This window comes from Macaca fascicularis, chromosome 14, assembly GCF_037993035.2.
Source record: "Macaca fascicularis isolate 582-1 chromosome 14, T2T-MFA8v1.1".
Taxonomy (NCBI): domain Eukaryota; kingdom Metazoa; phylum Chordata; class Mammalia; order Primates; family Cercopithecidae; genus Macaca; species Macaca fascicularis.
The window spans coordinates 110,429,217-110,456,885 of NC_088388.1; the positions used below are offsets into that span (position 1 = coordinate 110,429,217).

At 36.8% G+C, this 27,669-nt stretch overlaps 2 protein-coding genes across 8 annotated transcripts in view; one reads left to right on the plus strand and one right to left on the minus strand.

The window, feature by feature from the left end:
• The window catches only part of BTG4 (BTG anti-proliferation factor 4), a 114,242-nt gene that overhangs the window by 19,181 nt on the left and 67,392 nt on the right, over positions 1–27,669 (minus strand). For 3 of the 4 annotated variants that reach the window (XM_065529648.2, XM_045371053.3, XM_065529647.2), the window contains one exon: positions 3,139–3,236. The gene's annotated coding sequence lies outside the window, so the exon portion shown is untranslated. Of the gene's footprint in view, positions 1–572; positions 1,618–3,138; positions 3,237–27,669 lie in introns of those variants that run through there. The other variant, XR_012423695.1, reaches the window with a different exon arrangement.
• HOATZ (HOATZ cilia and flagella associated protein) lies at positions 1,314–26,792 on the plus strand. 4 transcript variants are annotated; one of them, XM_045371054.3, is made up of 7 exons: positions 1,314–1,546; positions 2,059–2,103; positions 2,591–2,661; positions 17,687–17,761; positions 23,518–23,577; positions 24,175–24,227; positions 26,533–26,792. In XM_045371054.3, the coding sequence occupies exons 1-7, from the start codon at positions 1,321–1,323 to the stop codon at positions 26,588–26,590; spliced, it is 588 nt and encodes a 195-aa protein (XP_045226989.2). In that variant the 5' UTR covers positions 1,314–1,320; the 3' UTR covers positions 26,591–26,792. The 4 variants fall into 4 exon arrangements, with proteins under 4 accessions (XP_045226989.2, XP_045226990.1, XP_005579635.3 ...); XM_045371055.2 differs by lacking the exon at positions 26,533–26,792 and adding an exon at positions 25,077–25,152; XM_005579578.5 differs by lacking the exon at positions 17,687–17,761.

Genomic DNA, 27,669 nt, shown 5'->3' on the forward strand with positions numbered 1-27,669 from the left:
TTCATGAGTCTAGTTACCAGGCAGTGTAGTTAGCTGATTGCTGATAGTACCAATCACTAACCACACGGCCAGGTAAAAAGATTTGGGAATTCATCCAAATGAGCTGCCTGTGCATCATCAATGTGTGTGGGGAAGAGGGGTGTTGGAAAATGCTGATTTCATCCATTGCCTATTAATTGCTCAGCCAAAATTTAAAAATCAACATTTTAGCTACTAAGAATACAGTGTATGTAATGTGTATGTATGTGGGGTTTTTTTTTTTTTCAATATTCCTTCAGGCTCTTAATGAAAATTTTAGATAAAATGGGGAATATGATTTTTTTCTTAGCTGATTGCTGTATGTTATTATATGAACATGTGATTATTAACTTCTTGAGACTATATTGTTACTAATATTTTGAAAGAATAAAGTGCCATAAAGACATAAATTGTGGTTATTGTCATGTGTCCATTTCCTTTGCTAAATTGGCTTTATGATGTCCATCTCAGTTCCTGCCACAGTAATCTTAACTTTTCTATCAATGAAGTGGTTAAGTTGTTCCTGCCATGACAAAAATCTCCCGGGAAAGCTATTCACACACACACACTTGTTAATACTTTTATAAGAATACATTAACAAAATTTTTCATACTTTTTTTTCTGTGAAGGGGCTCTGTCCATTAAGATATATCCCTTCTTTTAAGTCATCATTTACAACTGTTGCAGTCTATGCAACTTTTAGTGGGAGTGATTAGTAAATGCAGTTACACTTAAAATCCAGATTGTTTCCTAAGATTTAAAGGATTCAGAATTTTAAAATCACACAAACTATACACATGGGCATATATCTGCCCAGTTCAGGTCTCTAGCTCCCAAGGGCTAGGCTTTCAGCCATGAATTCTCCAACGCAACGTTCTCAGAACTTCCACGTAGCAGGTGCTGTCCCTGGCAATCTGGTTTGGAAGGGGGGATTGGGGTGATGGGGCTGAGGAATTTACAGTTTATTTAGCTATTTTTGGAGGGGGAGGGGAGAGGATGTGGCAGGCCCACTGAGGATATAAGAAGCTAAAGTACGCCCCCACTGACTCCAACAGGACACAACCCAAAGTGTATGTTTTGACTCTCCCCTATCTACTCCAAGGTTTGGACTGGTCCCAAAACCTGATCACCACAGGAGTGGGCTTCCGACGGCCCCCACGCGCGTGGTGGATCCCAACACCTACCTAGGAAACCGAAGGCTGCGGGCAGGGGCTGGTACCAACTTGGCGGTTCTCGGAGGGGCGGGATGGGGGCGGGGCGGGGGGAGGGGCGAGGACGCTTGGAGGAGCGTCCTCAGTTGCCATGGAAACGGGACCCAGCGAAGAACCTAGCGGCCAAAAGGAGTCCCAGGAAATTTGCCCCCCGGGATTACTGGTATTTGCCGGCTCCTCAGAACAAGATGCCAACTTGGCTAAGCAGTTCTGGATCTCGGCGTCGATGTATCCCCCTAGCGAATCTCAGCTGGTGCTGCGCAGAGACAGCAGTCAGCGTCTGCCGGTGGCGCGGCGCCGGAGGAGCAGAGGGTCTGGTGAGTAGAGTAGTGGCCTCCTGTCAGTCACATCCGCCTCCACCGTAACCGGCCTGCAGATACCAGAGCCCCTTCCAGGAGAAATTGCAATGGTATATACAAATAGTTATAGGTACATACAAATACATGTATAGTTCCTGAACCCTTCCAACAACCCTTCCACCCGAAGAGGATCAGTAGTATATTTGTTACATCTGAACACACATGTTTCCCTTAAATTATAGCATCTATTTGGTAAACAATATAGAATAATCTGAGGAAATGCTATTTGTTGGCTGAAAGGATAGTTTACACAGTTGAATTCAAATACACAGTTGAATTCAAACATGAAAAGCCCTGGAGAAAGATGAAGGTGGAGTCAACATTACTAATGAACTTCCTGGACCTGGAAGCCCCTAGTGAGGCCTAGAATGTGGAACTGTTATGCAATTGTTATGGTATAAAATATTCAAACGCCTTTAATGTTGTGGTCTTTTCCAATGATTTCTTTACTTCCCTTTTGTATTTTTTAGAGAACAGTCACTCCTCGCAGTCTTCTCACCTTGTGAGTAACAACAGTAAGTACCAAGTTTTATGCCTTTCAGCATTCTGACTCCTAGGTTCATCAGAAAATAGGCAATAAGTACAAGGGTACTACTTTACACTGTAGTATAACTTTCTGAATTGCACACCTAAGTCCCTGCTGAGGGACCACCCTGTTTATCCAGAGGACAATGCCTAAATTTCTTTAACAGTTTGAACAGGAATGTAGAAATTGGAATCTCTGATCCTGCAGATATTTTCTCTTTTGAGACCTTTTCTTGTCTCTGGACTAGAGCTTACTCATCATCTAAAGAGATTAGAGGTTCCCTGCAGCCATAGCTAATTAATTCAGTCTCTAAATATTTGGAAATCTGGTTTATAAAGTTTCAATACACCACATGTACTTTTGTTTACCTTCCTACTCTATGTATTCCCTTTCAACCTGTATCCAATTTTATATCAATTTTAGTATAAAATCATGATAAAATTATTTCAGATTGAATTTGACTTTATTCCCTCTAGAAAATAGAAACATCTTTGCCGAAGCCCTGAAGATACAGGAATCTGAGGAGAAAGTAAAGTATCTCCAAAAGGTAGGCCAATATTTCAGAAGATCATCTGATTGTCATTAAATGTCTAAATAATCTTGACTTTTTAAACACATGCATATTTAAAAATCTGCTACTTTTAGTGCATCAGCTTGAGCAAAATAAGGAAAACCTTTATTAGAATTTCAATTGAAAATTAAATTCTATTCAACATTGACTATTATCAATCTCAGCAAAAGTCCAAGAATGTATAGGAACAACAGAACCAGAGAGAAACAGAAAGAGGTGGAGTCACACACTTTCCATCCAGTAAGGTCCCCAACCATATACAGTGTTCTGAGAACAGAAATAGCATGAGAGGCCAGGTACAGTAGCACACACCTACAATCCCAGTGCTTTGGGAGACCTAGGCAGGAGGATCCCTTGAGGCCAGGAATTCAAGACCAGCCTGGGCTACATAGTAAGACCTCTATCTCTACAAAAAAAAATTTTTTTTAATTTGCCATGCCTGCTGCTGCATACCTGTAGTCCAAGCTACTTGGGAGGCTGAGGCAGAAGGATCCTTTGAGTCCAGAAATTCAAGGCTGCCGTGAGCTATGATCTCACCACTGCACTTCAGCCTGGGGGGCAGAGTGAGACACTGTCTTTAAAAAAAAATCATAAGAACAGGAAAAATCAAATAGAATTGATTGTCTTAATAGGTCAAAATTAAATGATCAGAGGAATGAGTCTGTCATCTAGACCTGTTTTGACTAAAGGCTGGAATTAAACACATTGGTGTAGTCAAATCAGCTGAGCACACTAGTCTTTTTGGCAATATCCTTTGTTTGCTTTTCATGATATAGGCATGGCCTTTAACTCAGCAATTAATACAGTGATTTATAGAAACATTTTGTTTGATTAATGGATAAAGTACACTCCTGTAAATTTTCCTATACTGTAAAAGCAAAGATAGAGGATTCATTTTGGCTGAATATCTTTAATCATTGGACATATTGGCAAACTCTGAAAGACTTATCGGGAATTCTACATAAATTACAAAACAATGCATTTGAGTTTGTTGATCACATTAATTCACTTTGTGGACTACTGGTGATTCCCTCAAACAAATTAGGTAATTAGAAATAGTCAGCATTTTATTCTCTCTTTAGAATATTATGTACTGTATATTTATATCCAGACTATAGGGAGGGGCTAATTTTCAGTGAATTAAAAATCATTAAAAGTCAACTTCAGTGCTTTTGGAATTTAATTTTCATTTTATTTCATTTTAAGAAAGGATTCGAAATAAAAGGTTAAAGACAAACTATTATAATACATTTCTATCAGCTTTTGTCAAACAATAAGACAATATGATATGAATTACCAGTGGAGGTTATGCTGATAGACTCTTAGGCTAATAATCTTAGAACTGGTTTCCTTGTCTTGGCTCCTTCTATAAATTCATATCAATTACTAAATTCCACAGATATTTATCGAGAACCTGCAAGTACTACACTAGCTGCTGGGGATCCAAAGATAAGATGTGGTCCCTGATCTCAAGGAGTATATAATCCAGTGGAGGAGACAGCCAATTAAGTCAATAATTATTATGTATTATAATATGATAGATGTATGCACATAATACTGTGAGAACACATTGAGGGACATCAAAATCAGGTGTAACAAATCAAGAAAGCTTCCCAAAGGTGCTGGGTTTTAAAGGATTTATAGTTTATTAGACAAAGAATATGCAAAGCAATCCCTCACAATGTATTAGTTGTCTTCCTAAAATCCAAATACGATTGTACTAGCCCTCCTGCTTTTTTTTTCCCCATGGCTGCCCGTTTCCTTTACAAGCTCAAGGCCAAACTCCTTAGCATGTTCGAATTCCTTTCCAATCCAACCCTAACCTGTCTTCTCCTACCACTCTCCCCACTTTCTCCTATGCTGTCACCCCAACTCTGTATAGTTGGATCTCAACCACATAGGCCAAGGAACACTGTTTACCCCCTTCACATATATGCTCGCAAAGTGATGAACAGGAAAAGTATATTTTTGTTATACCTAAACATGCATAGTATCTGCCAAATTCACATTAAGCCTAGTGGTTCTGCATTGCAATATAGAAGATGATTCCATTTGTTGAGAGTAGAAGACAAGAGGCCTAACAAAACAGTAAGGCAGTGGGAAAGAAAGAGAAGTTACTGAAACTGCCTTCTTAGTATATGGGGAAACTTAGTCAGTACTATCTAGTACAGTTCAATTTGAACAATGCCAAAATACAAAAAGGCAACCAAGAGAATCCTGAAATAACTGAATGCTCTGATAGATATCCTGAGATAATATAATGTAGTACTCATAACAACCAATTGTTGAATGTACATTAGGCACTATACACTAAACTAAGTAATTGACATACATTAACTCATATACTCCTTAAAATAGCCCATTATCATTATCACCATTTAGCCAAACAAGGCCTAAAATGATTTTCCAAAGTCCCCACAACTGGTAAGTGGCAGAGCAGATTCAAAGCCTGCAATCCTAACTCCAAAGTCCATGAAATTAATCCCATAATAGATTTGTTGTATCATAATGATTGCTGACTATGGCATTGTTCAGGTATGCTGCCAAATATTCTAAAATTCAAAACTATGGTATGAATACAAACGTGAGAAACACTGTTCCCAGTTCTGGAACTATAAGCTGGTTCTTCATTCTGCAGTGCACTTTCATGTACCCGCCTGAAATGTTCTTCCCCATCTACCTGCAAGGCCTAACTCAAATGCCAGCTTCCGTGAAGCCTTCTCAGGGATTACCCAGAGACTAGCAGAATAAATAGATTTCTTCTCTGTGCTGCCATGGCAAGCCACATATCCTTTCTCATAGTATTTGTACAGTCTCTGATATGTATTGCAGGTCATTGTGTATGTTTATCTCTTTCCTCCTAGATTACAGGCACCACAGTGTAGTAGATTTTGGAGACAACAAGATGGGTTTGGAAGCCTAACTCTGCCACTTACTATTTGTGTGACCTTGAGCAACCAGTTTAACTCCTGCGATGCTCAGCTTCCTCATATATAAAAGAGAAAATGATTTTTTTTTTTAATATTCACCTCATAGAGTTGATATAAGGTATGTGAAGCGCCTGGCCACAGTTTACCCTCAACGAATGCATTCTATAAAGGCAGGGGTCATGTCTTATTGGTTAACCTAGTGCCTTTTTGGTTATTGAAACTCAGTAAATCTTTGTTTATTGAATAAATAAATGCATAATTAAATGAATAAAAGAGTAAATGAAGGCCCTATATACTGATATTTCAATTTTGTTTAGCTTTTTCTGCATAGACTCATCTGGCAAATTTTTCTAGGCTGATAATCTTTACAAGAATACGCCCAAAATTTAATCTGTTAGCACATCACCTCTCTCCCTAGTTCTGCTTTATCTCATGGGTTATAGATATAATGGGAGGAAACGCGACTTCTTGTAATTATTGAAACAGAATCTGGTTTTTGGATACCACTTTTTTTTCTAAGTTGATAATGTTGTCTCTGCATTGCTGCCACCACCATTCTAGAATTTTTAGCTTGATGTTAGAAAATAGATGAGGATAGGGTATCTTTTTAACTAACAAAACATTTACAATGATCTATTTAAGAGAATCTTCTACATGTTTTGAACACAGGCATTAATAAGTAAATTCCAGGTATAATTTTCATCTCAAATTGGGAAAAAACATTACCCATAAATTCTCTTTAAGGTTTATTCTTCCACTTTCTCCTTAAAATTAATGAAAATCTAGAATTTAATTTATCTCCTGAAAGTACCTTTATAACCCTCTCTCCTCAATGGATATTGATTTTTCAGTTGTTACAGTTTTTTACACTTGAATATTATTCTCCATTTTGGAATATTTTCCAGGTATACATTATAACAAATGCTTTTGGTTAGTGATCAAAATGCTATTAATCACAACTGCTATTTCTGTGATGGATATCCATGGCAGGAAATCAAAAACAATTGAGCCTGTCAAGATTAAATGGCTTACTATGTCCATAAAGGAAACCTCACAGCACTGCACTGGACCATTATTCTTCCTTTGAGAGTTCTAAAGTAGTCTGAAAACATTATAATAAGTGGATAGTCAGCTAATTCTTTGAAATCATAAAACTAATTTGCTTTTTAGTTTTGCCACCTTTAAGAAAGCTCTTTAGCTGATTATCTCTTTATGAAAAGAATTATAAATAATTCATTGCTGGGAGAAGGAAGAAGAGGTCAGAGCAGTATTTGAAGGCATATGTGTAAATGACATATTTGGAAATGATCTGTAATCATAGTTTTAACATGAATGAATATAAACCAAAGGTTTTTACAGGGAAAATATGCAATCTGCAGAACAACATCCCAGGCATGCTCCTTATTTGGGAATGGGGTTTTAATCTGTTCTATTACACTTTCTACACAACCAATAATGTCCATAGTATAAGTCTTCCTCAAAAGTTTGTTATATGGCACTTCCTTGAACCAGAAGCAAGTTATGCTATGATGAGAACATTACAGTAGTCCTCCTTCCCATGATTTCACTTTGCTTGGTTTCAGTCAACCATGATTCAAAAATATTAAATGAAAAATTCTTGAAATAAGTAATCCATAAGTTTTAAATTGCTCACCATTCTGAGAGTGTGATGAAATCCTGTGCCATCCCACTTGGGATATGAATCATCCCTTGGTCCAGTGGATCCATGCTGTAAACACTACATGCCTGTTAGTGACTTAGTAACCGAGAGAGAGATCACATTCACATAACTTTTATTACAGTATATTGTTATGTGCTCTGTTTTATTATTAGTTATTATTGTTAATCTCTTACTGCATCTAATTTACAAATTAAAGTTTATCATAGGTAGTATATATAAGGGAAAACATAGTATATCTAGGATTCGGTACCATCTGCAGTTGCAGGCAACCACTGAGGGTCTTGGAATCCCATCTACCAGCATTGCCCTTTAAATGAAATTCATGCTGCAGCCATTTTGAACTACAAGTGTGTAGTTCCAAGAACCCAACAAAGTGTTTCATTTTTCTGTGACATTGAACCTACAGTTTCTTCTGCCTGGAAATGCCTTTCTCCCATTTCTTCCCACTTAGCTAATACCTACTTGTATTGAACTGTAATCTGTATTCTCAGAAGAAAAAAAAAAAATCTTAGAACTTCAAAAGGTTGTATTTTTAGACACTGAGTCATGAAAGTGGAAAACTTTTTAACATTATCAACTGTTGGATTATCACTTTCAAAGAAGTGAAAGGGATACTTTGAATCATTATAAGTCAACTTCAGAGAACCAAAGCAAAAATGTAGGGAATTTCCTCAGTGTCATTGCCAAGATGCTCAGATAAAAGAAAATCCTCTTTTGTGTCAAAATGATAGGGATCGACTTCCGAGACAAACCTAAAATTTCTCAGTAAGTGTTACCTGGCTTTTAGTTTTGCTTTCCCACCCTAATATAATATTTATAAAATTCCTTTTCCTCCATAAAAGAAATACCAATAGGAAGTGGTGGATTTTCCCTTCACCAATAAAGGATGTTTAGTCATTTAAATTATTGTTCTTCTCTTCCTAATTTGTCAAAGCATTCAAGTGGAAAAGTCATAAAAACAGACTGTGCATTTATAGTAACAAGCAAATATTTTGATAGTAAATGATAATTAAAAGATTATATTAATGTACATATGTTTTATGCTTTTATATCATCCATAAGTACCACTTTGTTTTCAAGTTATTCAATGTTGGGGAACATTTTCAGTCGACAGATGAGGTTCCCCTCTAAATCTTATTTAGTAACATCTACAGTCTGTAAAATCATAATTAGGAAAGGAATGAGATGTGGGATCAAATAGCTGAATTTGGCTACTCTGGGCACACTGCCTACGTGGTAGCCCTGCTCTGCAAAGAGTAGTTAAAAAAAAATTTTTTTTTTGCTGAATTCATTTGTCCCATATAGACCCAGCCTCAGAGTTCTATAGGGACATGCCCCAAATGCATCTCTTCCTCTTTTTTCCAGAGATCTGTGTATTATATCTTCTATACATTTCACCTTAAGAACAAAATGAAAAACACTTTAAACGCTGAGCTAATATTGGGCAAGGATCCACATTTATTATCTGTTCATAAAAACATAATTAAATGAAACTATTAAATGCAAAATGAAGCAAAAAAGGATCATGTACATTTTTCCTTTTTTAAATTAATGCAGAACTATCTATTTGGTTCCACTTACATGAATCCTTATTGTTCAAATTAGTAAACACTTTATAAGCAGCAGGGCAAATCAAATCGAGTTTATTGAAGAACTGGAATGATTCTGTGGATCAGGTAACTCAGAGAATAACCATGACACATCTGAAATTAAAGCCATTATCCACCCTTGTACTTTGCCTCTATCTAAGGCAAGATGAAAACATTCTTAGGCAATTATATCAGAGCTAGATAATAAATGATTGATGTATCTATATTTACTTCACTTTATCATTTTCTGTGATCATGTATTCTAGTCACATAAAGTGTGGTCAAGAAAGCCTCAGAGTCTGATGATATAGTCATTTGTCTAGTTCACTCTTGAAATTGAACAGTTCCCAAGCCACTGTATTGGCAATATAGTAAGACCCTCATTATTCATGGATTCCTTATGTGCAAATTTGCCTACTAGCTATAGTTTATTCACAACCCCAAAATCAATACCCATGGCACTTGCATGGTCATTTGCAGACATGCAGAAAGTGGTAAAAAAAAAAAAAAAAAAAAAAAAAAAAAAAAAAAAAAATTGAAGCCAGGCACGGTAGCTCATGCCTGTAATCCCAGTACTTTGGGAGGCCAAGGCAGGCAGATCACCTGAGGTCAGGAGTTCCAGACCAGCCTGACCAACATGGTGAAACCCTGTCTCTACTAAAAATACAAAATTAGCCAGGCGTGGTGGCACATGCCTGTAATCCCAGCTACTCAGGAGGCTGAGGCAGGAGAATCGCTTGAGCCCAGGAGGCGGAGGTTGCAGTGAGCCGACATCACGCCATTTAGCCTAGGCAACAAGAGTGAGACTCCATCTCAAAAAAAATTTTTTTGAGTTGCTCAACACACAACGTTCACAGCTGAGGTTGAACAAGGTGATGCTTTGCCTTTGTGTTTCACTCTCATAACTCCAAACAAGAGTCTTTTTGTTATTTCATGCTAAGCGTTTTTTGTTTGTTTGGTTGGTTGGTTTTTTTTTTTTTTTTTTTTTTGCTCTTTTTTGGTGATTTGCTGTTTAAAATGGCCTTGAAGTACTGATGTTCCTAAGTGCAAGAAGGTTGTGACGTGCCTTCTGCATAAAATATGTGCATTAGATAAGCTTTGTTCAGGCATGAGTTACAGTGCTATTATCATGAGTTTAATATTGATAAATCAACAGTATATTTTAAGGTGTCTTTAAACAGAAACACACATAAAACAAGGTTATATATTGTTCCATTGATGAAACATTATGACCAGCGGCTGGCAGGAACCTAGAAGGAATGGTTTAGTATTCACTGATTCAGTGTTTGTGGTGACATTCTAGAACATAACTATGACAAACAATGAGAATCAACTGTACTCCTAAAACTGGTTGAATCACAGTTTAATATACCAAGACTTTCACTATCTGCCTCCTGCCATACCTCCCCAGCCTCATCTACCCACCATCCCCCTTAAGTGCAATTCATATTATAGCCATTTTGAACCACTTATAGTTCCAAGAACCCACCAAGGAGTTCTGTGACATTAAACCTACAGTTTCTTCTGCCTGAAATGCCTTTCTCCCATTTCTTCCCATTTAGCTAATACCTACAATTAGCTGTTTACAGTTCAATAGTCATAGTCAAGCCTTTTCTCACCCTCATATATCTCCAAGTCTGATATAAATGCCTCTTTCTTTAATTCTGTAGGACCCCAGGCATCCCCCTGTCATCATCCTTGAAATATAGTACTGTGGTGTCATTGATCTGTTTCTCCTGTAGCTTCCAAAGTTCCTTAAGGTGAAGGACCATGGGTTTTTTGACATAGTCACAGGGCCTAACAAATAGGTGATCTCCTGACCCACCAAATAAATGTTATGAATGAATAAATGGATTATCTAACTTGCCTGCACCAAATTCTGCATGATAGCCCAGTTCCTAGAGCTACGTGTCATATGAAATATTCATTTAATAGGAAAACTTGAAAGAATATATTAACCAAGACCCAGAGGCCTCACAGACTCATAGGTGCTGAACAGACATGCAGTCAGTTGAGCAAAAGGATGTGGGAGCAACAGACGAGAATGGAAGTACATTGTGCTCTGTAGGTCACAGAAGAAAGTCACAGTAGATGAGCAGAGCATTGCATGTTCTCCAAAGGAAGTGATTCCAGAAAAATTTGATAGAAGTTTAAAAACATCACGCCAAGGTTTAACAGCATGTAAGAGAAACCCTGCCATGGGCATTGGAATGTAGGGTCAGGAGTGGAAAATAGAGCAGAACCGCTGTCCCAGAGAATCTGGAATGCTAGACAAGAAATTGAGACGAGGAATTGGACACAGGGGACAAGATAATATTCCATATACTAGAACTTTGGTACCAAAGAGATGCTTGGCCAAAAAAGGAAGGAAAGAAAGCAGCATACTGGAAGCATATACCCTTCTCCCAACTCCAATCACATTGCTTTATGTTTGTGTCATTCCTTACTGCCATATGCAGAAAACCCAGAAAGTTTAGAACCATCAATACAGGAGACAAATTGACCTAACTATGATTATTTTGACTTTCTGGGCCAAGTCAAAAAAATATTCAAAAATCTATTTACAAACAGTTGATTTTATTGTTGATATAAGCTTTGATGAATAGCTTTTTAAAGAAAATGTGCAAATTTTCTTTTTCTTTTTTTTTTTTTTTAGACAAGGTCTCACTCTGTCACCCAGAATGAAGTGCAGTGGCATGATCATGGCTCACTGCAGCCTCAACTTTCTTGGGTTCAAGTGATTCTCCCACCTCAGCCTCAGCCTCCAAAGTTTTTGGGACTACAGGTGCACCCCACCACATCCAGCTACATTTTTTGTATTTTTTGTAGAGGGAGGGTTTTGCCATGTTGCCCAGGCTGGTCTTGAACTCTTGAGCTCAAGAAATTTGCCCACCTCGGCCTCCCAAAATGCTGGCATTACAGGCGTGAGCCACCACACATAACAGGAAAATGTGCATATTTTCATTGTAACAGTAATTTAGCAATTTGTTTTAAAAAAACCCTAAAAGTTATTTAGGATAAACTTTGAAACTTTTATTATAAAGGACACATTTTTGGAGCACTGAATAACTAAAAATAGAAAAAAGATAGTTCTTAATTATGGTTACGTTTTATATATTATCTTTGCATTCTCTGGAGTTTCTGGTCATAAATGCTGCCAATAGATAAAATAGCTGGTAGTATAAGTGTAGACATTAGTCTGTATGTGTGAAGTTGGATTGGACATTGTTTAGGTTTTACTCCAGACATGTAGGCGCCCTGCACTGAAATCATGGAGCCGAGTTGAACTTTACAGAATGTTGGCCAGAAGCAACTGAAAACTCTGTAGGCTTCAAAAGAAATCTAGGCAAGTTAGAGGTCAACACTGAAAAGGCAATGTCAAGTTCAAGCTAGAAGGGCCAAGCAAAGCCACAAACAGTAAAATGAATCATGGGCCCAAAGGATGGGAGAATTTTATTTGGAAGAATTGTGCAAGATTCATTCAACAAATATTTATTGAGCACTTCTATGTGCCTGGCACTGTGCTAGGCACTGGAGTACAATGATGAACAACAACAAAACATGTTTTAACCCATTTCCCATTTAGAAAATAAAAGTGCAGCTCGCTGCCAGCACAGTGTTCTCGGGGCAAATGGGAAATGGGTCAAAGATATGAACTCTGCCCTTATATGAAATTTGGAGTCTAATCAGGGAGAGAAATATTTCTGAAAGAATTACAGTGATGTTAGGATAATTTAATAGGGTGGTATTGATCCAATCAAGGGAATCAGGGAGGATTTCTACAAAGATTAACCAGACTAAGATTTAAAGGAAGAACAGGCATTAACTGGGTCAGAAAGACAGGGTGGAGGGAACATTGGAAGAGCATTCCAGACATCGAAAACAGCACGTGCAAAGCCCTTGTGCTGGGAACAGGCACCACGCATGTCAAAAGCTGAATGGCTAATGCGGTAATGTGGGAGGAAGGTTAGGCTCCAGTAAGAACAGTAAGAAGACACTGAAGGGTTTAAATTGGGGAATGAGAATATCACATTTGCTTGAGAAAGATCAGCAGATTGTAATATGGAGAATGTATTGAAAGTGGCCAGAGCAGAAGTGGAAAAACGACTGGTGGCCATCACAAAACTTCAGTCGGGAGGTGATGCGATGTGATTTAGGATCATGCAGGTAGATGAGAAAGACCAGATAGATTGAAGGGATAGTTAGGAAGTAAAATAACTAGTAATTAGGGTTATATACTAGATATGGAAGGTGAGGTACAGCAAAGTATCAAAGATAACTCAGTTTTCTAGCGGCTTGTATAACAGGATGGGTAGTGTCATTCTCTGAAACAAGAAACATTAGATGAAGATCAGGTTTGGGGGTTTGTAGGGGAGGGACTACAAGTTTAGTTTAGACTTATCTAGTTTCAGATGCCTTTGAGAAAAGCAGGTGAACTGTCAGGCCTGTGAATATATGGGTTAGAAACTCAAAGAAGAAGTATGAGCCAGAGAAGAAGTTTGAGGTGATCTGTGTGGGGAATCCCTAACCTCTCCTTCTTAAGTCCTTATGGGCAGAATAGGAGAGACATATCTGAAAGATGAGGTCAGTATCATTCACCCGCTCATCATGTCTGTATAACCAGCAACAATGAAAATCTTCAAGACTCAGTAGTCTTTGCCAAGGAAGAGCTTTGATAATTATTGCAAACTGAATCATCAATAACATATAATTCAATCATACAGAGTTATCCTCAATATATGTATACTTTGTTGAATTTTAAAATGCAGTGTTCGTTTTATGCTCATATTTTCTCAATATTAAAATACAAATCTCACTTATTACTTTTTTAAGATAAGTACCTTTTAAAGCAATATTAAAGCAGTTTTTAAAATCACTTATACTTCTGCTCTGCATGCATTTTGTCTGTGTGTAAATGTTTTAAAATCTACGTTCTTCAGGCAATTATTATTGGTAAAATATATGTAACAGAACTAAGAAAATATGTGTAACAGAACCAAGAAAATGCACATTTTTTTCCTCACAACAGATAAATTCATACTTGATTGAAATCTGCATTTAAGAAAAATTGTATCGACTCCCTCTTATGTAATGACTAATTTTTTTCTCATTTTAGTAAGTTGTTATTTTTCAAATGAAAAGTATATATGTCAGACCTAGGAACTGAGCCAAGATTAAGCAATTTCCAGGAGGTATAGAAAGGTGCTTAGATCTGCATCTTTTTCCTGCAAGTCAGCATTCTTCCTTTCTCTGATTAATAACCCTCTAACATCTTCCATCCACTCCCATAGATTACTATAGTTAGGTCTATCTTTTAAAATCAGATTATACTGGAGAAAGCCTTCTCACTGATTATTCAGCCTGTCTTTTAAAGCACATAGTAGATAATTTGAGGTCCAACAGTTCTGTATCTTATTATTAGAGTAGATATAAATTTCCTATATGGTAGTTGTAGAATCAACACAGCAGATCTCAGTTAATAAGCACAGGGAATGGTAGTAAATTCATAGAGTAAATTCATAGTTGAAGCATTCTGTTATCAAAATCAGCAAGCCAAGGTGCATACTGCTTTTTGAAACCATGCCCAAATGTGAGACTTTATAAAACACTAAATGGATAAAAACCTTACGTCAATCATAATTCTCACCTTCCTCATGATTGCATTTGTAACATAAAAATGAAATGGAACCCACTGAGGAGTCAGATTCTTTCTGAATATGAACTGAAATTCCCTAGTACACCTATAGACAGTTAACTCTCAACCACTGGGATAGAATTAAAAATTAAGGCTAGGTATGGTGGCTTAATGCCTGTAATCCCAGCACTTCAGGAGGCTGACCAAAGTGGGAGAATGGCTTGAGCCCAGGAGTTCAAGACCAGCCTAGGCAACATAGGGAGACCTCATCTCTACACCCCCCCCAAAAAATTCATTTTTTAATTAACTAGTTGTGGTGGCATGTGCCTGTGGTCCCAGCTACTCGGGAGGCTGAGGTGGGAGGATTGCTTGAGCCCAGGAGGCAGGAGGTGGAGGTAGCAGTGAGCCCTGATCATGCCACTGCACTTCCACCTGAGTGGCAGAGCAAGACCCTGTCTCAAAAAAAAAAAAAAAAAAAAAAAATTTAAATTCTGGAGCCTCAAGGAAATAAAAATCAGATAATGTTCTCAATTTCTGTCAAACCATAGAACTTCGGCTCTGCCTAGGTAATATTCTGAATTTGGAATGTAATTCCCATTTTACAATTAATTTATAATTTTAAATCCTTGCATAAATATTTCATTTACACTACGATCTTAGAAAGCTCCTCAGTTTATAAATACCACTATAATTCAACTATCTTTACCCTTTAGCCACATTTTGCAAAGAGCCACATGATACCTTTAAATAAGTAAATTAACTGTGATCAAGGCTGAGCTCAAGCTGGATTAGCTCCACCTGCTGTATTCTGATAAGCAAGCATTTTCTATGAGAATAAGAATGTTTCTGTGAGAGCAGAGAATATATTTTTCTTCTTCACCATGGTTAATAACTCATTTTTAGAGTAAAGACTGAATGAAGAAACCATTCTGTCACTCTGTGTGTGTGTGTGTGTGTGTGTGTGTGTGTGTGTGTTTGAAGTCTGTGTGTTTGAAGTGTGGCAAAAGAAGCACAGGAAATAACGTCCAACAGAACTGGAAATGAGTTTGAATCCTTGGCTCTGCCAGTTACTAATTAGTTAAGTGACCCTGATAAAAGTTCATTTTTACGTGGTTGAGTTTCTTCTACCTGTAAAGAGGTAATAATAGTAATGCCCATCTCACTGTGCTATAAAGATTAAATTAGATAACCTATAAGGAACTCACACAACGCCCAACATCTAGTAGTTACTCAGTGAAAATTTGTTTTTATCTTCTCTGCTTCCCCCACTTCCTTTTTTTAATCCTTTTTTATATCCAAACCATGATTGAAAAATAAAATTTTAGCAGGTTCAAAATAAGCATTAGTATTAAATGGAAATGCTTTGACTAAAAGGGTAACTCTCAAAGCATGATGACTAGATTATTAAAGGCATGATCACTCAAGTATCCACATCCTGATTAAAAGACACAAGATTGGCTTGCTCATAGTGTTAAAATGAGACTCATATTATTTTCCCTTAATCATATATATATATATATATATATATATATTTTAGATGGAGTCTCACTCTGTTGCCCAGGCTGGAGTGCAATGGCACGATCTTGGCTCACTGTAACCTCTGCCTCCCGGGTTCAAGCGATTCTCCTGCCTCAGCCTCCTGAGTAGCTGGGATTGCAGGTGTGCACCACCATGCCCAGTTAATTTTGTATTTTTAGTAGAGACGGGGTTTCACCATGTTGGCCAGGATGGTCTCGATCACCTGACCTTGTGATCCACCCACCTCAGCCTCCCAAAGCGCTGGGATTACAGGTATGAGCCACCGTGCCCGGCCCCCTTCATCATATCTTTAGTTATTGCCTGCAAAAAGAAAAATTACCACTGAAGTTATATTTTGAAATTTCAAACACAGAGCAGAAATGTGTAGGCAAAGTTAATTAACCCTTTGTAGGTAAATAAAAAGTAATTAAATTTATCATGATGCCTCCCTCTACAAGTGTAGATTAAAAGGTGAATGTCATAATGATTCTGAAAGTCTAGAAGTGGTCTCAAATAGAACCCCATCAGAAATCAACTGGGAAAGGAATTTTCAACCATTTACTTGCTTTACAACATTTGTCAGAAACCTATGAAAAGGCTAAATTACTGAAGCTGAGGCACTCATCACTATTGGAAGTGATGAGTAATACAGTGACTATACTCAAGTTAACCCTAGATGAACCCAATTGATTAGTAAATGGTAATTGAAACTAGTTGAGGTGATAGAGATGGTCCTACTCTGCATAAGCCTATAGGTTTTTTGCCTGTTTCCTTTTCGTGTTTGGTAGATAAAATGGCCTATTTGTTATTTCTTGAATTCTTTTGGTAAGTTTATTTTCTCTAGGAAATTGTTCATTTCATCTGGATGTTCAAATTTACTGGTGCAAAAGACTCATAGTGTTTTTAACACCTTTTTCATCTCTGCTGTAGCTCTAGTTATTACCTCTTTTCATTTCTAATCATTTGTATCTTTTTTCATAAGTAATTATGCCAAAGTATTATCTATTTTAATAGTCTTTTCAAAAAAACCTACATTTAGCTTGATTGTCCTCTATCGGTTTTTTTTTTTTTTTCTAGTTATCCATAGTTGATTTTTATTACTTCTTCCTTCAACTTTGGGTTAGTTCTTTTCCTTCTAACTTCCTTCTCTTTTCACTTTGTTTCTTAATTTTCCACTCTTTCCTAATATACAAATTTAAAACTATAAATATACCTCAATGTTCTATTTAGCTACATCTCATAAGCTATATAGTATTTCATTATTATTCCATTTTAAGTATTCTACATTTCTATTCAGATTTCTAATTTGTCCTATCAATTATTTAGAAGTATGCTTTTTAATTTTCAGTGTATGAGGTCTTTTTAACAGTTTTTACTTCTAACTTAATTATATTGAGGTAAAAAACAAAGTGCCTATCTTCCACTAAATCAAGTTCAAATAGAGATATCTTTATGTCAAGGTTCTCAATATCCCATTAACCTATCCTACCCTTCATCTTTCTAGTCCTCAAAGCACACACCTTGATTCAGTCAAGCAAGGCTTATCACCATGATCTTCATTTATTTTTAAGTGGACTGCTATCTTCTTTTCATCCCTGTGTATAATTTTTTAAACAACTTCAATTGTTTTTTTTTTTTTTTTTTTTAGATTCGGGGCATACATATGCAGGCTTGTTACATGGAAATATTGTGCGATGTGGGTATGAATGATCCTGTCACCCAGGTAGTGTGCATAGTACCCAATAGGTAGCTTTTCAGCCCTTGTGCCCCTCCCTTCCTAACCCCTCTAGTAGTCCTCAGCATTTATTGCTCCCATCTTTATGTCCATGTGTATCAAATGCTTAGCTCCCACTTATAAGTGAGAACATGTGGCATTTGGTTTTCTCTTCCTGCTTTATTTCATTTAGGATCATGGCCTCCAGTTACATCCATGTTGTTGCAATGGACATGCTTTTGATTCTTTTTATGGTTGTATAGTATTCCATAGTGTATATGTACCACATTTTCATTATCCAGTCCACTGTTGATGAGGACCTAGCTTGATTCCATGCCTTTGTGCATAATGTTTGTTATAATCATTTTAACCTAGCCCACAGCTTCTTTAGCTGCCTTTCTCTTTTTGATGAATTATTTTTAAGTCCATAGATTATTTATTTTGGAGCTTCTTTAAGGTCTTCTGAAATTTTTACATGTTTAAAATATCAAAACTTCCATCCTGGCTAACACAGTGAAACCCCGTCTCTACTAAAAAAAAAAATACAAAAAAACTAGCCGGGCGAGGTGGCGGGTGCCTATAGTCCCAGCTACTCGGGAGGCTGAGGCAGGAGAATGGCCTGAACCCGGGAGGCGGAGCTTGCAGTGAGCTGAGATCCGGCCACTGCACTCCAGCAAGGGGGACAGAGTGAGACTCCGTCTCAAAAAAAAAAAAAAAAAAAAAATCAAAACTTACATTAATATTTTAGATTTAGCAGTTGGATTTATGTAAACATCATTTCCTTTGTGTATTTTTTCACATTTTCTGATGTCTATACCATGTATGTACATTGCACTTATAGTCAATGGAAAGAATTTTAAAAGTTTTTAAATTCTCATTTGAGTTAAAACATTTCCCTCAGTATTTCTTAGTCTATCCTCTTAATGTTTTTTTCTCTCCAACTATCTGCTCCTCTCCCTACATAATATTTTTGAGAACTAACTGCATGCACTAAATGTATTTTGTGTGCATTGCGTCTTACTCACATTCTTATTTAATCCTGAGAATAATTCTGTTGAAAGCACTATGATTGCCTCCATTTTACAGATGAGGAAGCTGAAGCTGGAACGTGACTTTTTCAAGGTCACACATCTAAACTATAGTATAAGGGTTTGAACTCAGGTCCATCTGACAGTGGAGCCAAGGAGTTTAACTACTATCTCATACTGATTTCAAGAGTTCTTTGATTCTCTGTGTGTTGAGATGATTGCCAAGTATCTAAGCAAAGAACTGATCCTGCAATCAATTCAATACTCTTGTAAGACATTTTTTTATATTATATTCAGTAATTCAGCTTTCATACTATGGTAATCAAGAGAAAATTTCTTCCGGCTATGTAGACAGATAATCAGAGAAAAACACTGCCTCTTTTTTTTTTGAGACGGAGTCTCACTCTGTCACCCATGCTGGAGTGCAGTGGCACAATCTTGGCTCACTGCACCCTCTGCCTCCCAGGTTCAAGCAATTCTTCTGCCTCCGCCTCCCGAGTAGCTGTGACTACAGGCAAGCACCACCAAGCCCAGCTAATTTTTGTATTTTTAGTAGAGACAGGGTTTCACCATATTGGCCAGGAATGGTCTCGAACTCCTGATCTCATGATCCTCTTGCCTCAGCCTCCCAAAGTGCTGAGCTTATAGGCGTGAGCCACCACACCTGGCCCCTCGTATTATTTTTGATGAATGTTTCAGTCTAAAAATTTCAATCATAGTCCAAGAAAGAAATGCAGTTTGCATGTGGGAACCAGGTCTTGAGAAGAAAGGGCCTTTCTTCTAAAGTCTAGTGTTTATTAAGAGCTTTTTTTTATCATTGAATATTAACTGAAAAGAAAGTAACACACCAGAAAATTCGTGGTCAGAAGAATTTGCACTGCATATTTAATAACAAATCATACCTTAAACATCTCTCCTTGTTTCTCCTTTCCTCCCTCAAACTGTATTCACCAACTGAACCATAGGTCACAGGTTGGATCATAAGAATTCCTTCATGCCTGTACACAAAAAGCAGGCAATCTATCCTCTTTCTTCTTACTCTTTTCAAGATTTTAAAAGCACTGAAAGAAAAATTTTCTAATAATAATTGTGTTATAATAGCTACCATTTATTAAATGTTCACCATATGTCATGCATTTCATTAAGCAATTTTTATCTCCAATTTTCACAACAACCTTCCTCACAGATTAGAAATCCACAACTGGGATTGTGGATTCTTTGGTTTACCCAAGATCACAAAGCTCTAACTTAAAGGTCAGTGATTACTGCATAGTTGTGGTGGGGAAAGGAGGACCAGGCGGGACAGTTAAGCTAGAACTTGCCATTCAACACACAGCGGAACTAGGATTCAAACCAAATGTATTTGACTCCACTAATACATATTGCCACTCGAGTCATTTGGCTCTGAAAAGTCAAAAGGAGAGAACCAGACAATTTAACTCTTGAGGTGACACTAAAATTCATTAACCATCTATGAGACATTAAATGTATATGTTATATCACATCCTAATTTTCTGGAATCAATTTTATTTCACAATTTATTTTTTCAGGAATACTGTATATATAAATCATAAATAAAATATATAAATGTAAGTTAATATTCAATGGTCAAAGATGTTCTATGGTCAAAGATGTTATAAATATAAATTCTGAAACCCTTGTATTAACAATTAATTAAACAATTATAAAGTCTTATAAATATAAAATTCCATTAACAAACCCAACCAAAACACTATAATTAGAAATGAAAATTTTTTGTCAATATGAAATTAAGAAGTAAGTTATGCTTCCTTACTAATAATATAAGTTATAAGGATCTTCTCTTACCACTGAATTGTATTTAGCTTTCCTGGCAGAGATTTCCTGGAATATTCCACAATGTTTTTGCTTAGATAACATAATTGTTTACACTAGTTTTGTTATTTATTTCCAGGAAACATGTCCAGGAAGCAGAAATCAGATCATATTTGAAATATTTGTTTCTGGTGTATTATGTGATATGTGATATTTAAGTATCAAAGTCATTTATAATAAAAAAGAACTTGAAGTCAAGGAAAAAAATGAATGAATATATTTGTTATTCTACTATTATTTTTGAATCTTGTAACTAAATGTTTGTCTTTTTATATTAGAAGCACAGGACAATATAACTTGTCAATGATTTCCCAATAGTGACACAGAAAATAATCATATAATTTTGTTCATAGGGGATTTTTGAAAACTAAATCTACCCACTGTTCAATTTCACTTTCCAAAACTTTTTGTGTTTTGCTTAGGCCAGTAATTGTGGATTACACAGTACAATGATTGCATTCATACATCATGACTCAATCAATTCAACAAAAATTCATTGAGTATCACATACAAAGCACTGCTAAGCTCTAAGGAAGGATAAAGAGATGAGTAAGATTCTGAAAGAGACATGATAGCAACTAAGAGATAAAGTAGAAGTAAGATCAATACCATAATAAAGGTATAAAGTGCTACGTAATCACAGTATGAGAGCAATTAATACTGATTGAATACATGTGTAATGGAAAAGTTGGAAAAGAAACTAACATTGAATACCTCCATTGAAAATATCCCAGGTCTTTACGGACATTATTTTATTCAATCTATGCAAGTTGACAGATATTGTGAAACAGTTTTCAAATATACTCTGAATATTTTTCTTTCAGTAACTGTGATATATGTTGCTTAAAACTCAAGTAAAATGTAGAAATCCTATCTCAAAATACATAAAATTAAAATTTTGTAGGCTTATAAAAGGCAAGCTTCATATCACTTAAACAGAATGATGCAAAGCCAAGGCACCCAGTTCACCAGCCCAGACACTGATTACAGCTGCCCAGCATGGGTCCCTGCTCTGTGTGTCTTGATGGATCATGCCTGAGGTTTCTAGCTTCTTTAGCAGATGAGCCATCAGGACTGAGGAACTGCCCTGAAGAAGTACTTAGACACCCAGCAGCTTCTGGGGCTTTGCACACGCTGTTTCCTCTGCCTTAAAACCTTTCTTCCCCATCTTGTCTCCATCATTATCTGACGACTACCACTTTCAGGTCTAAAGCATAGACATCACCTCCTCTGGGACATCTTCTGAGTCCCCACCTCTACTCTTAATTAAGTGTCCTTGATCTTCAGTTCATTCATTGTACCCTATATTAACCCCAGATAGCACACTTGAAACTATTTACTTGTCCTCTGCTACGTAAGTCTGCAGTCACCTTGCAGGCAGAAACTGTGTTATGTTCAGCCACTAACACATAATGTTACCTCATAGGCGCTTACTACGGGTTGAAATATGCCCCCCACACGCAAAAATTACACTGATGTTCTAACCAGCAGTACCTCAGAATGTGACCTTTTGGGTCTTTGCAGATGAAATTAGTAAGATGAGGCCATAGTGGAGTAGGTTGTGCGCCTAATCCAGTCTGACTGGAGTCCTCATAAGACGATTGCCACGTGAAGACGGAGACACAGAGAGAATGCCATGTGACAACAAAGGCTAAGATTGGAGTTATGCAAGCCAAGGAATGCCACAGCTTGCCAGCAAACCACCAGAAACTAGAAAGAAGCAAAGAAACCCTGTAGGTTTCAGAGGGAGCACAACCCTACCAATACCTTGATTTCGGACTTCTAGTTTCCCGAACTGTGAGACAATAAATATTGTTTTAAGCCATGCAGTGTGTGGTACTTTGTTACAGCAGCCTTGGGAAAGTACTCAATAAATTTAGGTAGATGACAGAATCTGCACCTGGCTATGACAAATCTACGTCTATTCTCACTTCTTATTTCTTTCTTGCAACTTGATCTAAACAGAATTTCTTTGATTTTATCTGGCCATTTGAAGTTATAAGTTTTATTTGTTTGATGTTAGATTATCAGGCTTTTCTTTTGTTCTCATATACACCAGAGGTGATTTTCTGCCTGGGTATCTCCAAAACTTAATATAGATGAATTCTATGGAAAAAATGGAACCTATATTTGCCTATTTTTATAGTTTATGTATTGATAAATCTTCATGCCTGCACTAAGTTAGTTTTTTGCACTTAGGTAAACTCACCTGAGAATGGGCAGGTCTCAATATCTAAGCTAGAAACAGGAGAAATGAAAGAATAAAGCTTTGTTGCCCTATGCAAGCAGCATGCTGTTTGAGCTTGCTAATGCTGCTTCTTGCCACCATTAGTGGCAATTTAGTGTGATGGTCAATCGCTTGAACTTTGTTTCTAAATGGAGCTAGGATCAAATCTGGTTCTGCCACTTAATAGCTTGGGTAAGTTATTTAACCTTACTAAGCTTCAGTTTCCTCACCTATACAATGGAGTAATAGTACTGTCAAACTTCTGAGTTGTTATAAGAAAATAATGACATAATGTCTATAAAGCTGTTATCATAGCTCATGTGGAAAGGTCTTAATAAATATTCATTATTTTTAAAAAGTTAGTTATTATTAGGTGGGAAGAAACCCTCCATTTAGGGTCAATTATGTAAAGCAGCATTTTATTATTTTACAATAAAATTTTACAGCATTTTAATATTTTACAAAAGCATTTTGTAAAGCAGCATTGTCTTGAATAAAAACAGGATTTTGGCACAAACAAAAACATATAAATATATCTTGGGAAAAATATTTTAAAATTCTGCCAATACAAGATGAAAATGGAAGAATTCTACCTTCCATAGGCATAAGTCTTCATTATTGAGTCAAGATACCCACTTTTTTCTTTCTTTAAACAGGCTAAAACAAGAGAAGAGATTCTCCAACTCTTAAGAAAACAAAGAGAAGAAAGGATCTCGGTGAGACCAATAGTGAGGCATTTGGATAATCTATCTCAAGGGATGAATTGTGGCAAATTTGCAGAGGTTTTATAGATTGAACCCTTAAATCTAGCTAGCTGTAGTCCAGAGCCATCGATATACCAGAGTGGGGCAAGGTACAGACATCAGATAATTTGGCAATCGTTGATAAATCAAAACTGTCTCCAGAGTTTGCAGCCCTCCTGGCATAAGAAATGAGGTATTATTGTCAGTGGAGTTTATTGTTCACATATTATAAAGCTGTAAGATATTAACATGGGCTATTTTGGTGCTAATATTTGTTTACAATGATTGAGCTTGCCTAGATCATACAAAAATAAATGTTAAATGAAGAGACACAAACCTAGTAAAAATAGTAATAGCATCTTGTAAACTTGTGGATGTACAAAACACACACTCCTAAATAAACCCCAAACTCCCTAATGTGCAACATTTCTGACCCCACCGTTTCCGGATTTAAGAAGCTAGTCTATAAACTCTGATGATTTTACCTCAGCTTTTTTTCAAGTGAGTGAATTGCAGTCAGTGCAAGAAGTAAAATTTTACCTTTTTGATTTTTGTTTTGTTTTGTTTCAGAAAGAACTGATTTCCCTTCCTTATAAACCAAAAGCCAAAGAACACGAAGCAAAGTAAGTTGACTTCTGTCAAAAATATTCTCTCACCTTTTAACTTACTGTGTAGGGAAGCGCTTCTTTTTTCTTACTTTGCCACTTACCCTTAAATCTTCTAGAAACCCACCCCCGTATATTACAGATTTCTTGCCTTGAAAAAACTTTCTTCTCTGCATAGCTATTAAAGCCTGTGTACGAACTTGTCAGTCTGTGGAATATACAAGCATAAGTTAGTGCAAAATGGAAAGCAGCTCAGCCTTGAAGCTCTGTGCACATTCTCTGTCCCTCCCTTACCATCCTGGGCTATATAGCCACCAACCGTCATGCCTTCCTGACTCCACTATCCCCTATCCACACCTGGCCCACTTCTTTAGTGAATCAGCAGGTGTTTGTAGTTCACCAGCTCTGAGTGGGCTAAGGTTGCTAAAACTAAGTTCATGTAGCAAACTCTCAATGATGAGGGAGTAGCCTTATCTCTGGAATAATGTTAGAGCAGGACTAGGACAGTTTAAGTCTAGAAGAGTTTAAAGGAAATAAGCAAGCAATAGTTAATCACTAACGCACCCCTAATAAGAAATCTCTCCATTTTTGTATTATGACTAAAAACCAATGTGGCTAACTCAACATTAATTTGACAAATATTCATTTTCATACTACATTCAGGGAGAAACAGAAAGTTATAGAATTTTGATATTTCTCTCATTGGTATTGAGGCTGTCTTTAATGTTATCAAAGTAATACCCTTAAAGAAGAAAGTATATGTCCACACTAATTTTTTAAACTTCCGGAAAAAAAATAAAAAGATCATTTCATCACCTAGCTATATTATCTACACAATGCTCAGCAACCTAATTTCTCACTTTTTAGCCAGACGATTTGACTCAGCTTCTACAGATGAAGCAAAACTAGCCCAATCAAGAGTGACTTAACGAAACAAATAGCGGATGAAGACTGCTACTTAAATAGCATCAATAGATATGTCTGGGTGCCTTAGATTTCTGCATGTATTTTTACAGAACGTTCCTGTTACTACCCATGTTGACCCATCTAATAATAAAACATTTCACAGCTTGGGCAGATAATTCTGTTAATAATTTAAATAATTACTTAATTCCTTTTGTAAATTAACTTTGTCTTGCATCCTGAAACTTTGAATTTCATTCTATTCTGCTGTGATATCTTCTTACTATAAACTTCTTCTAGTTACTCTTTTTTTTTTTTTTTTGAGATGGATTCTCACTCTGTCACCCAGGCTGGAGTGCAGTGGCGCGATCTCAGCTCACTGCAACCTCTGCCACCCAGGTTCAAGCAATTCTCCTGCCTCAGCCTCCCGAGAAGCTGGGATTACAGGCGCCTGTCACCGCACCCAGATAATTTTTGTAGTTTTAGTAGAGACAGGGTTTCACTGTCTTGGCCAAGCTAGTCTTGAACTCCTGCTCATGATCCACCCACCTCAGCCTCCCAAAGTGCTGGGATTACAGGCGTGAGCCATCATGCCCGGCCTCTAGTTACTCTTTGTACATTCTTTGGGTAACTAATCATGCACTACTCTGTGCCCATATTTTATAATTATTTAACTCTTATTATTGCTTGCATTATTTAACTTTTCCCATATTTTTTGTATTGTCTGTAACTATCTTGTAAGGTCCACGAGGAATTGGGTCACCCAAAGTGCCAGCAAACTGCTTACGTGCTAGACTTCAGAAAGTATTTATAACAAAGAGTTTAGTTTAAAAATATCATGTAATTCAGTGTTAGCCAATTTGGAAAGTGATGTTTGCATACTATACATTAATTTATAAACTTTAAAAACTATTCTAATTATTTTAGACACAATTGTAAAATAATTCCCTTACATATACAGATGGCCCCTTACCGTTCCTCCTTCAACAGATCTTCTTAGTATAATCCAGGTCCTCTTCTGTTAGAAAGAAGGAACCGGAAAATGTGTTCATAGAAAGGTTTTAGTGGCAATATGTTTATTATCCATCCCAGAATATTTGCATTTTAAAAGAAGTCTGAATAAATAAAACAATAGGTAATCCAAATACTCAATTGCCAATGATTAAATCTCAGGAGTCTGACTCTCGAATAAACAAAACACATTTAGGGTAGGAGGGCTCCTGTACCTCCAAACCACACTTCACAGTATCACAACCACTTCTCCCACATACAAGTTTATACTTGGTTGCAAAACCCAACACATAGAATCCACAACAGTGAATTTTTACTGGGAGAATTTTCGAAAGTTGTTTTCATGCTACATCATGTTCACAATGGCAGAGTTCTGTGTATTGGAACTGACTGATATTACTACCAACAGGAAAGTGGTATCAGAGTCAGATAAAGAAGACCAAGAAGAAGTCAAAGCCTTGGATTAATTTGCTTGACACATGACAGAGGATGGCTCACTTATATCTTCACTTTGGAAACAACCTTCTCTTAGATCAGGATCATTGAGATCACTGGCAACACTATAGTAGACAAAGAAATACAAGTTAAATATGCAGATTTCCAGGAATTTTACCAGTTAGTGAATACTTGTGTTAAAATAAAGAAATAAAGGTTACATATGCAGACTTCTATGAATTCTACCAGCTATTGAATATTTGTGTCTATTTTACTTACTGGGTACTACTGTTTGACACCATACCATACATCTCTTTCATCTTACCACATTCTCAAACTCCTATTTATCTTGTTTTCATTTGAAGAGTATTTCCAGAATTTCTATTCTAGATCTATATTATGACTATCAGGTAAGCAAGAAACAGGGGCTTTATGTGTCTTAACTTGTAGACCACCAGTAAAAACAATCAGGAAATAGGAATGAAAGGGCAATTTTGAAAACTTCAAGTCTACTTGCTTTAATAAGAAAACCACTTGGCAAAATTTGGTTTGTTCCACTTCTGGAACATGTCTGAAGTCAGAAATGAGTTGCTTCTACCTCTGTGAATAACTGGCTCCACGTGCCTACGTTTTACACACATACATAAACCTAGTGCCAATCTCCCTCACTTTCATTCCCTTTGCTATGTAATGGAAAAGAAAAGATTAAGGATTTGTCCCTTCTGCATTGTCCAAATGGCAGTCCTACTCAGGGTTAGATGCTCTTCCCCATCCCTCCTTCAAGAGATCTTAGCATAATCCAGGCCCCCTTCTGTCAGAAAGAAAGAACTGGAAAGTGTTTATAGTAAAGCTTTAGTAGCAATATGTTTATTATCCACCCAGGAATATTTGCATTTTAAAAGAAGGCTGAATAAAAGGAACAATGGGTAATCCAAGGAAATAAGTTACCAATGATGAAATCTCAGGAGTCTGACTCTTGGGTAAGCACATGTATTTAGGGTAAGAGGGCTACCCAGAGTTTGCAGCTCTATTTAAGGCCACCATTCCCATCACTACTGGCCTCCACTTGGAACTCTTGGACACAGCTTTCATAAGAAGCAGCCCCCATCCA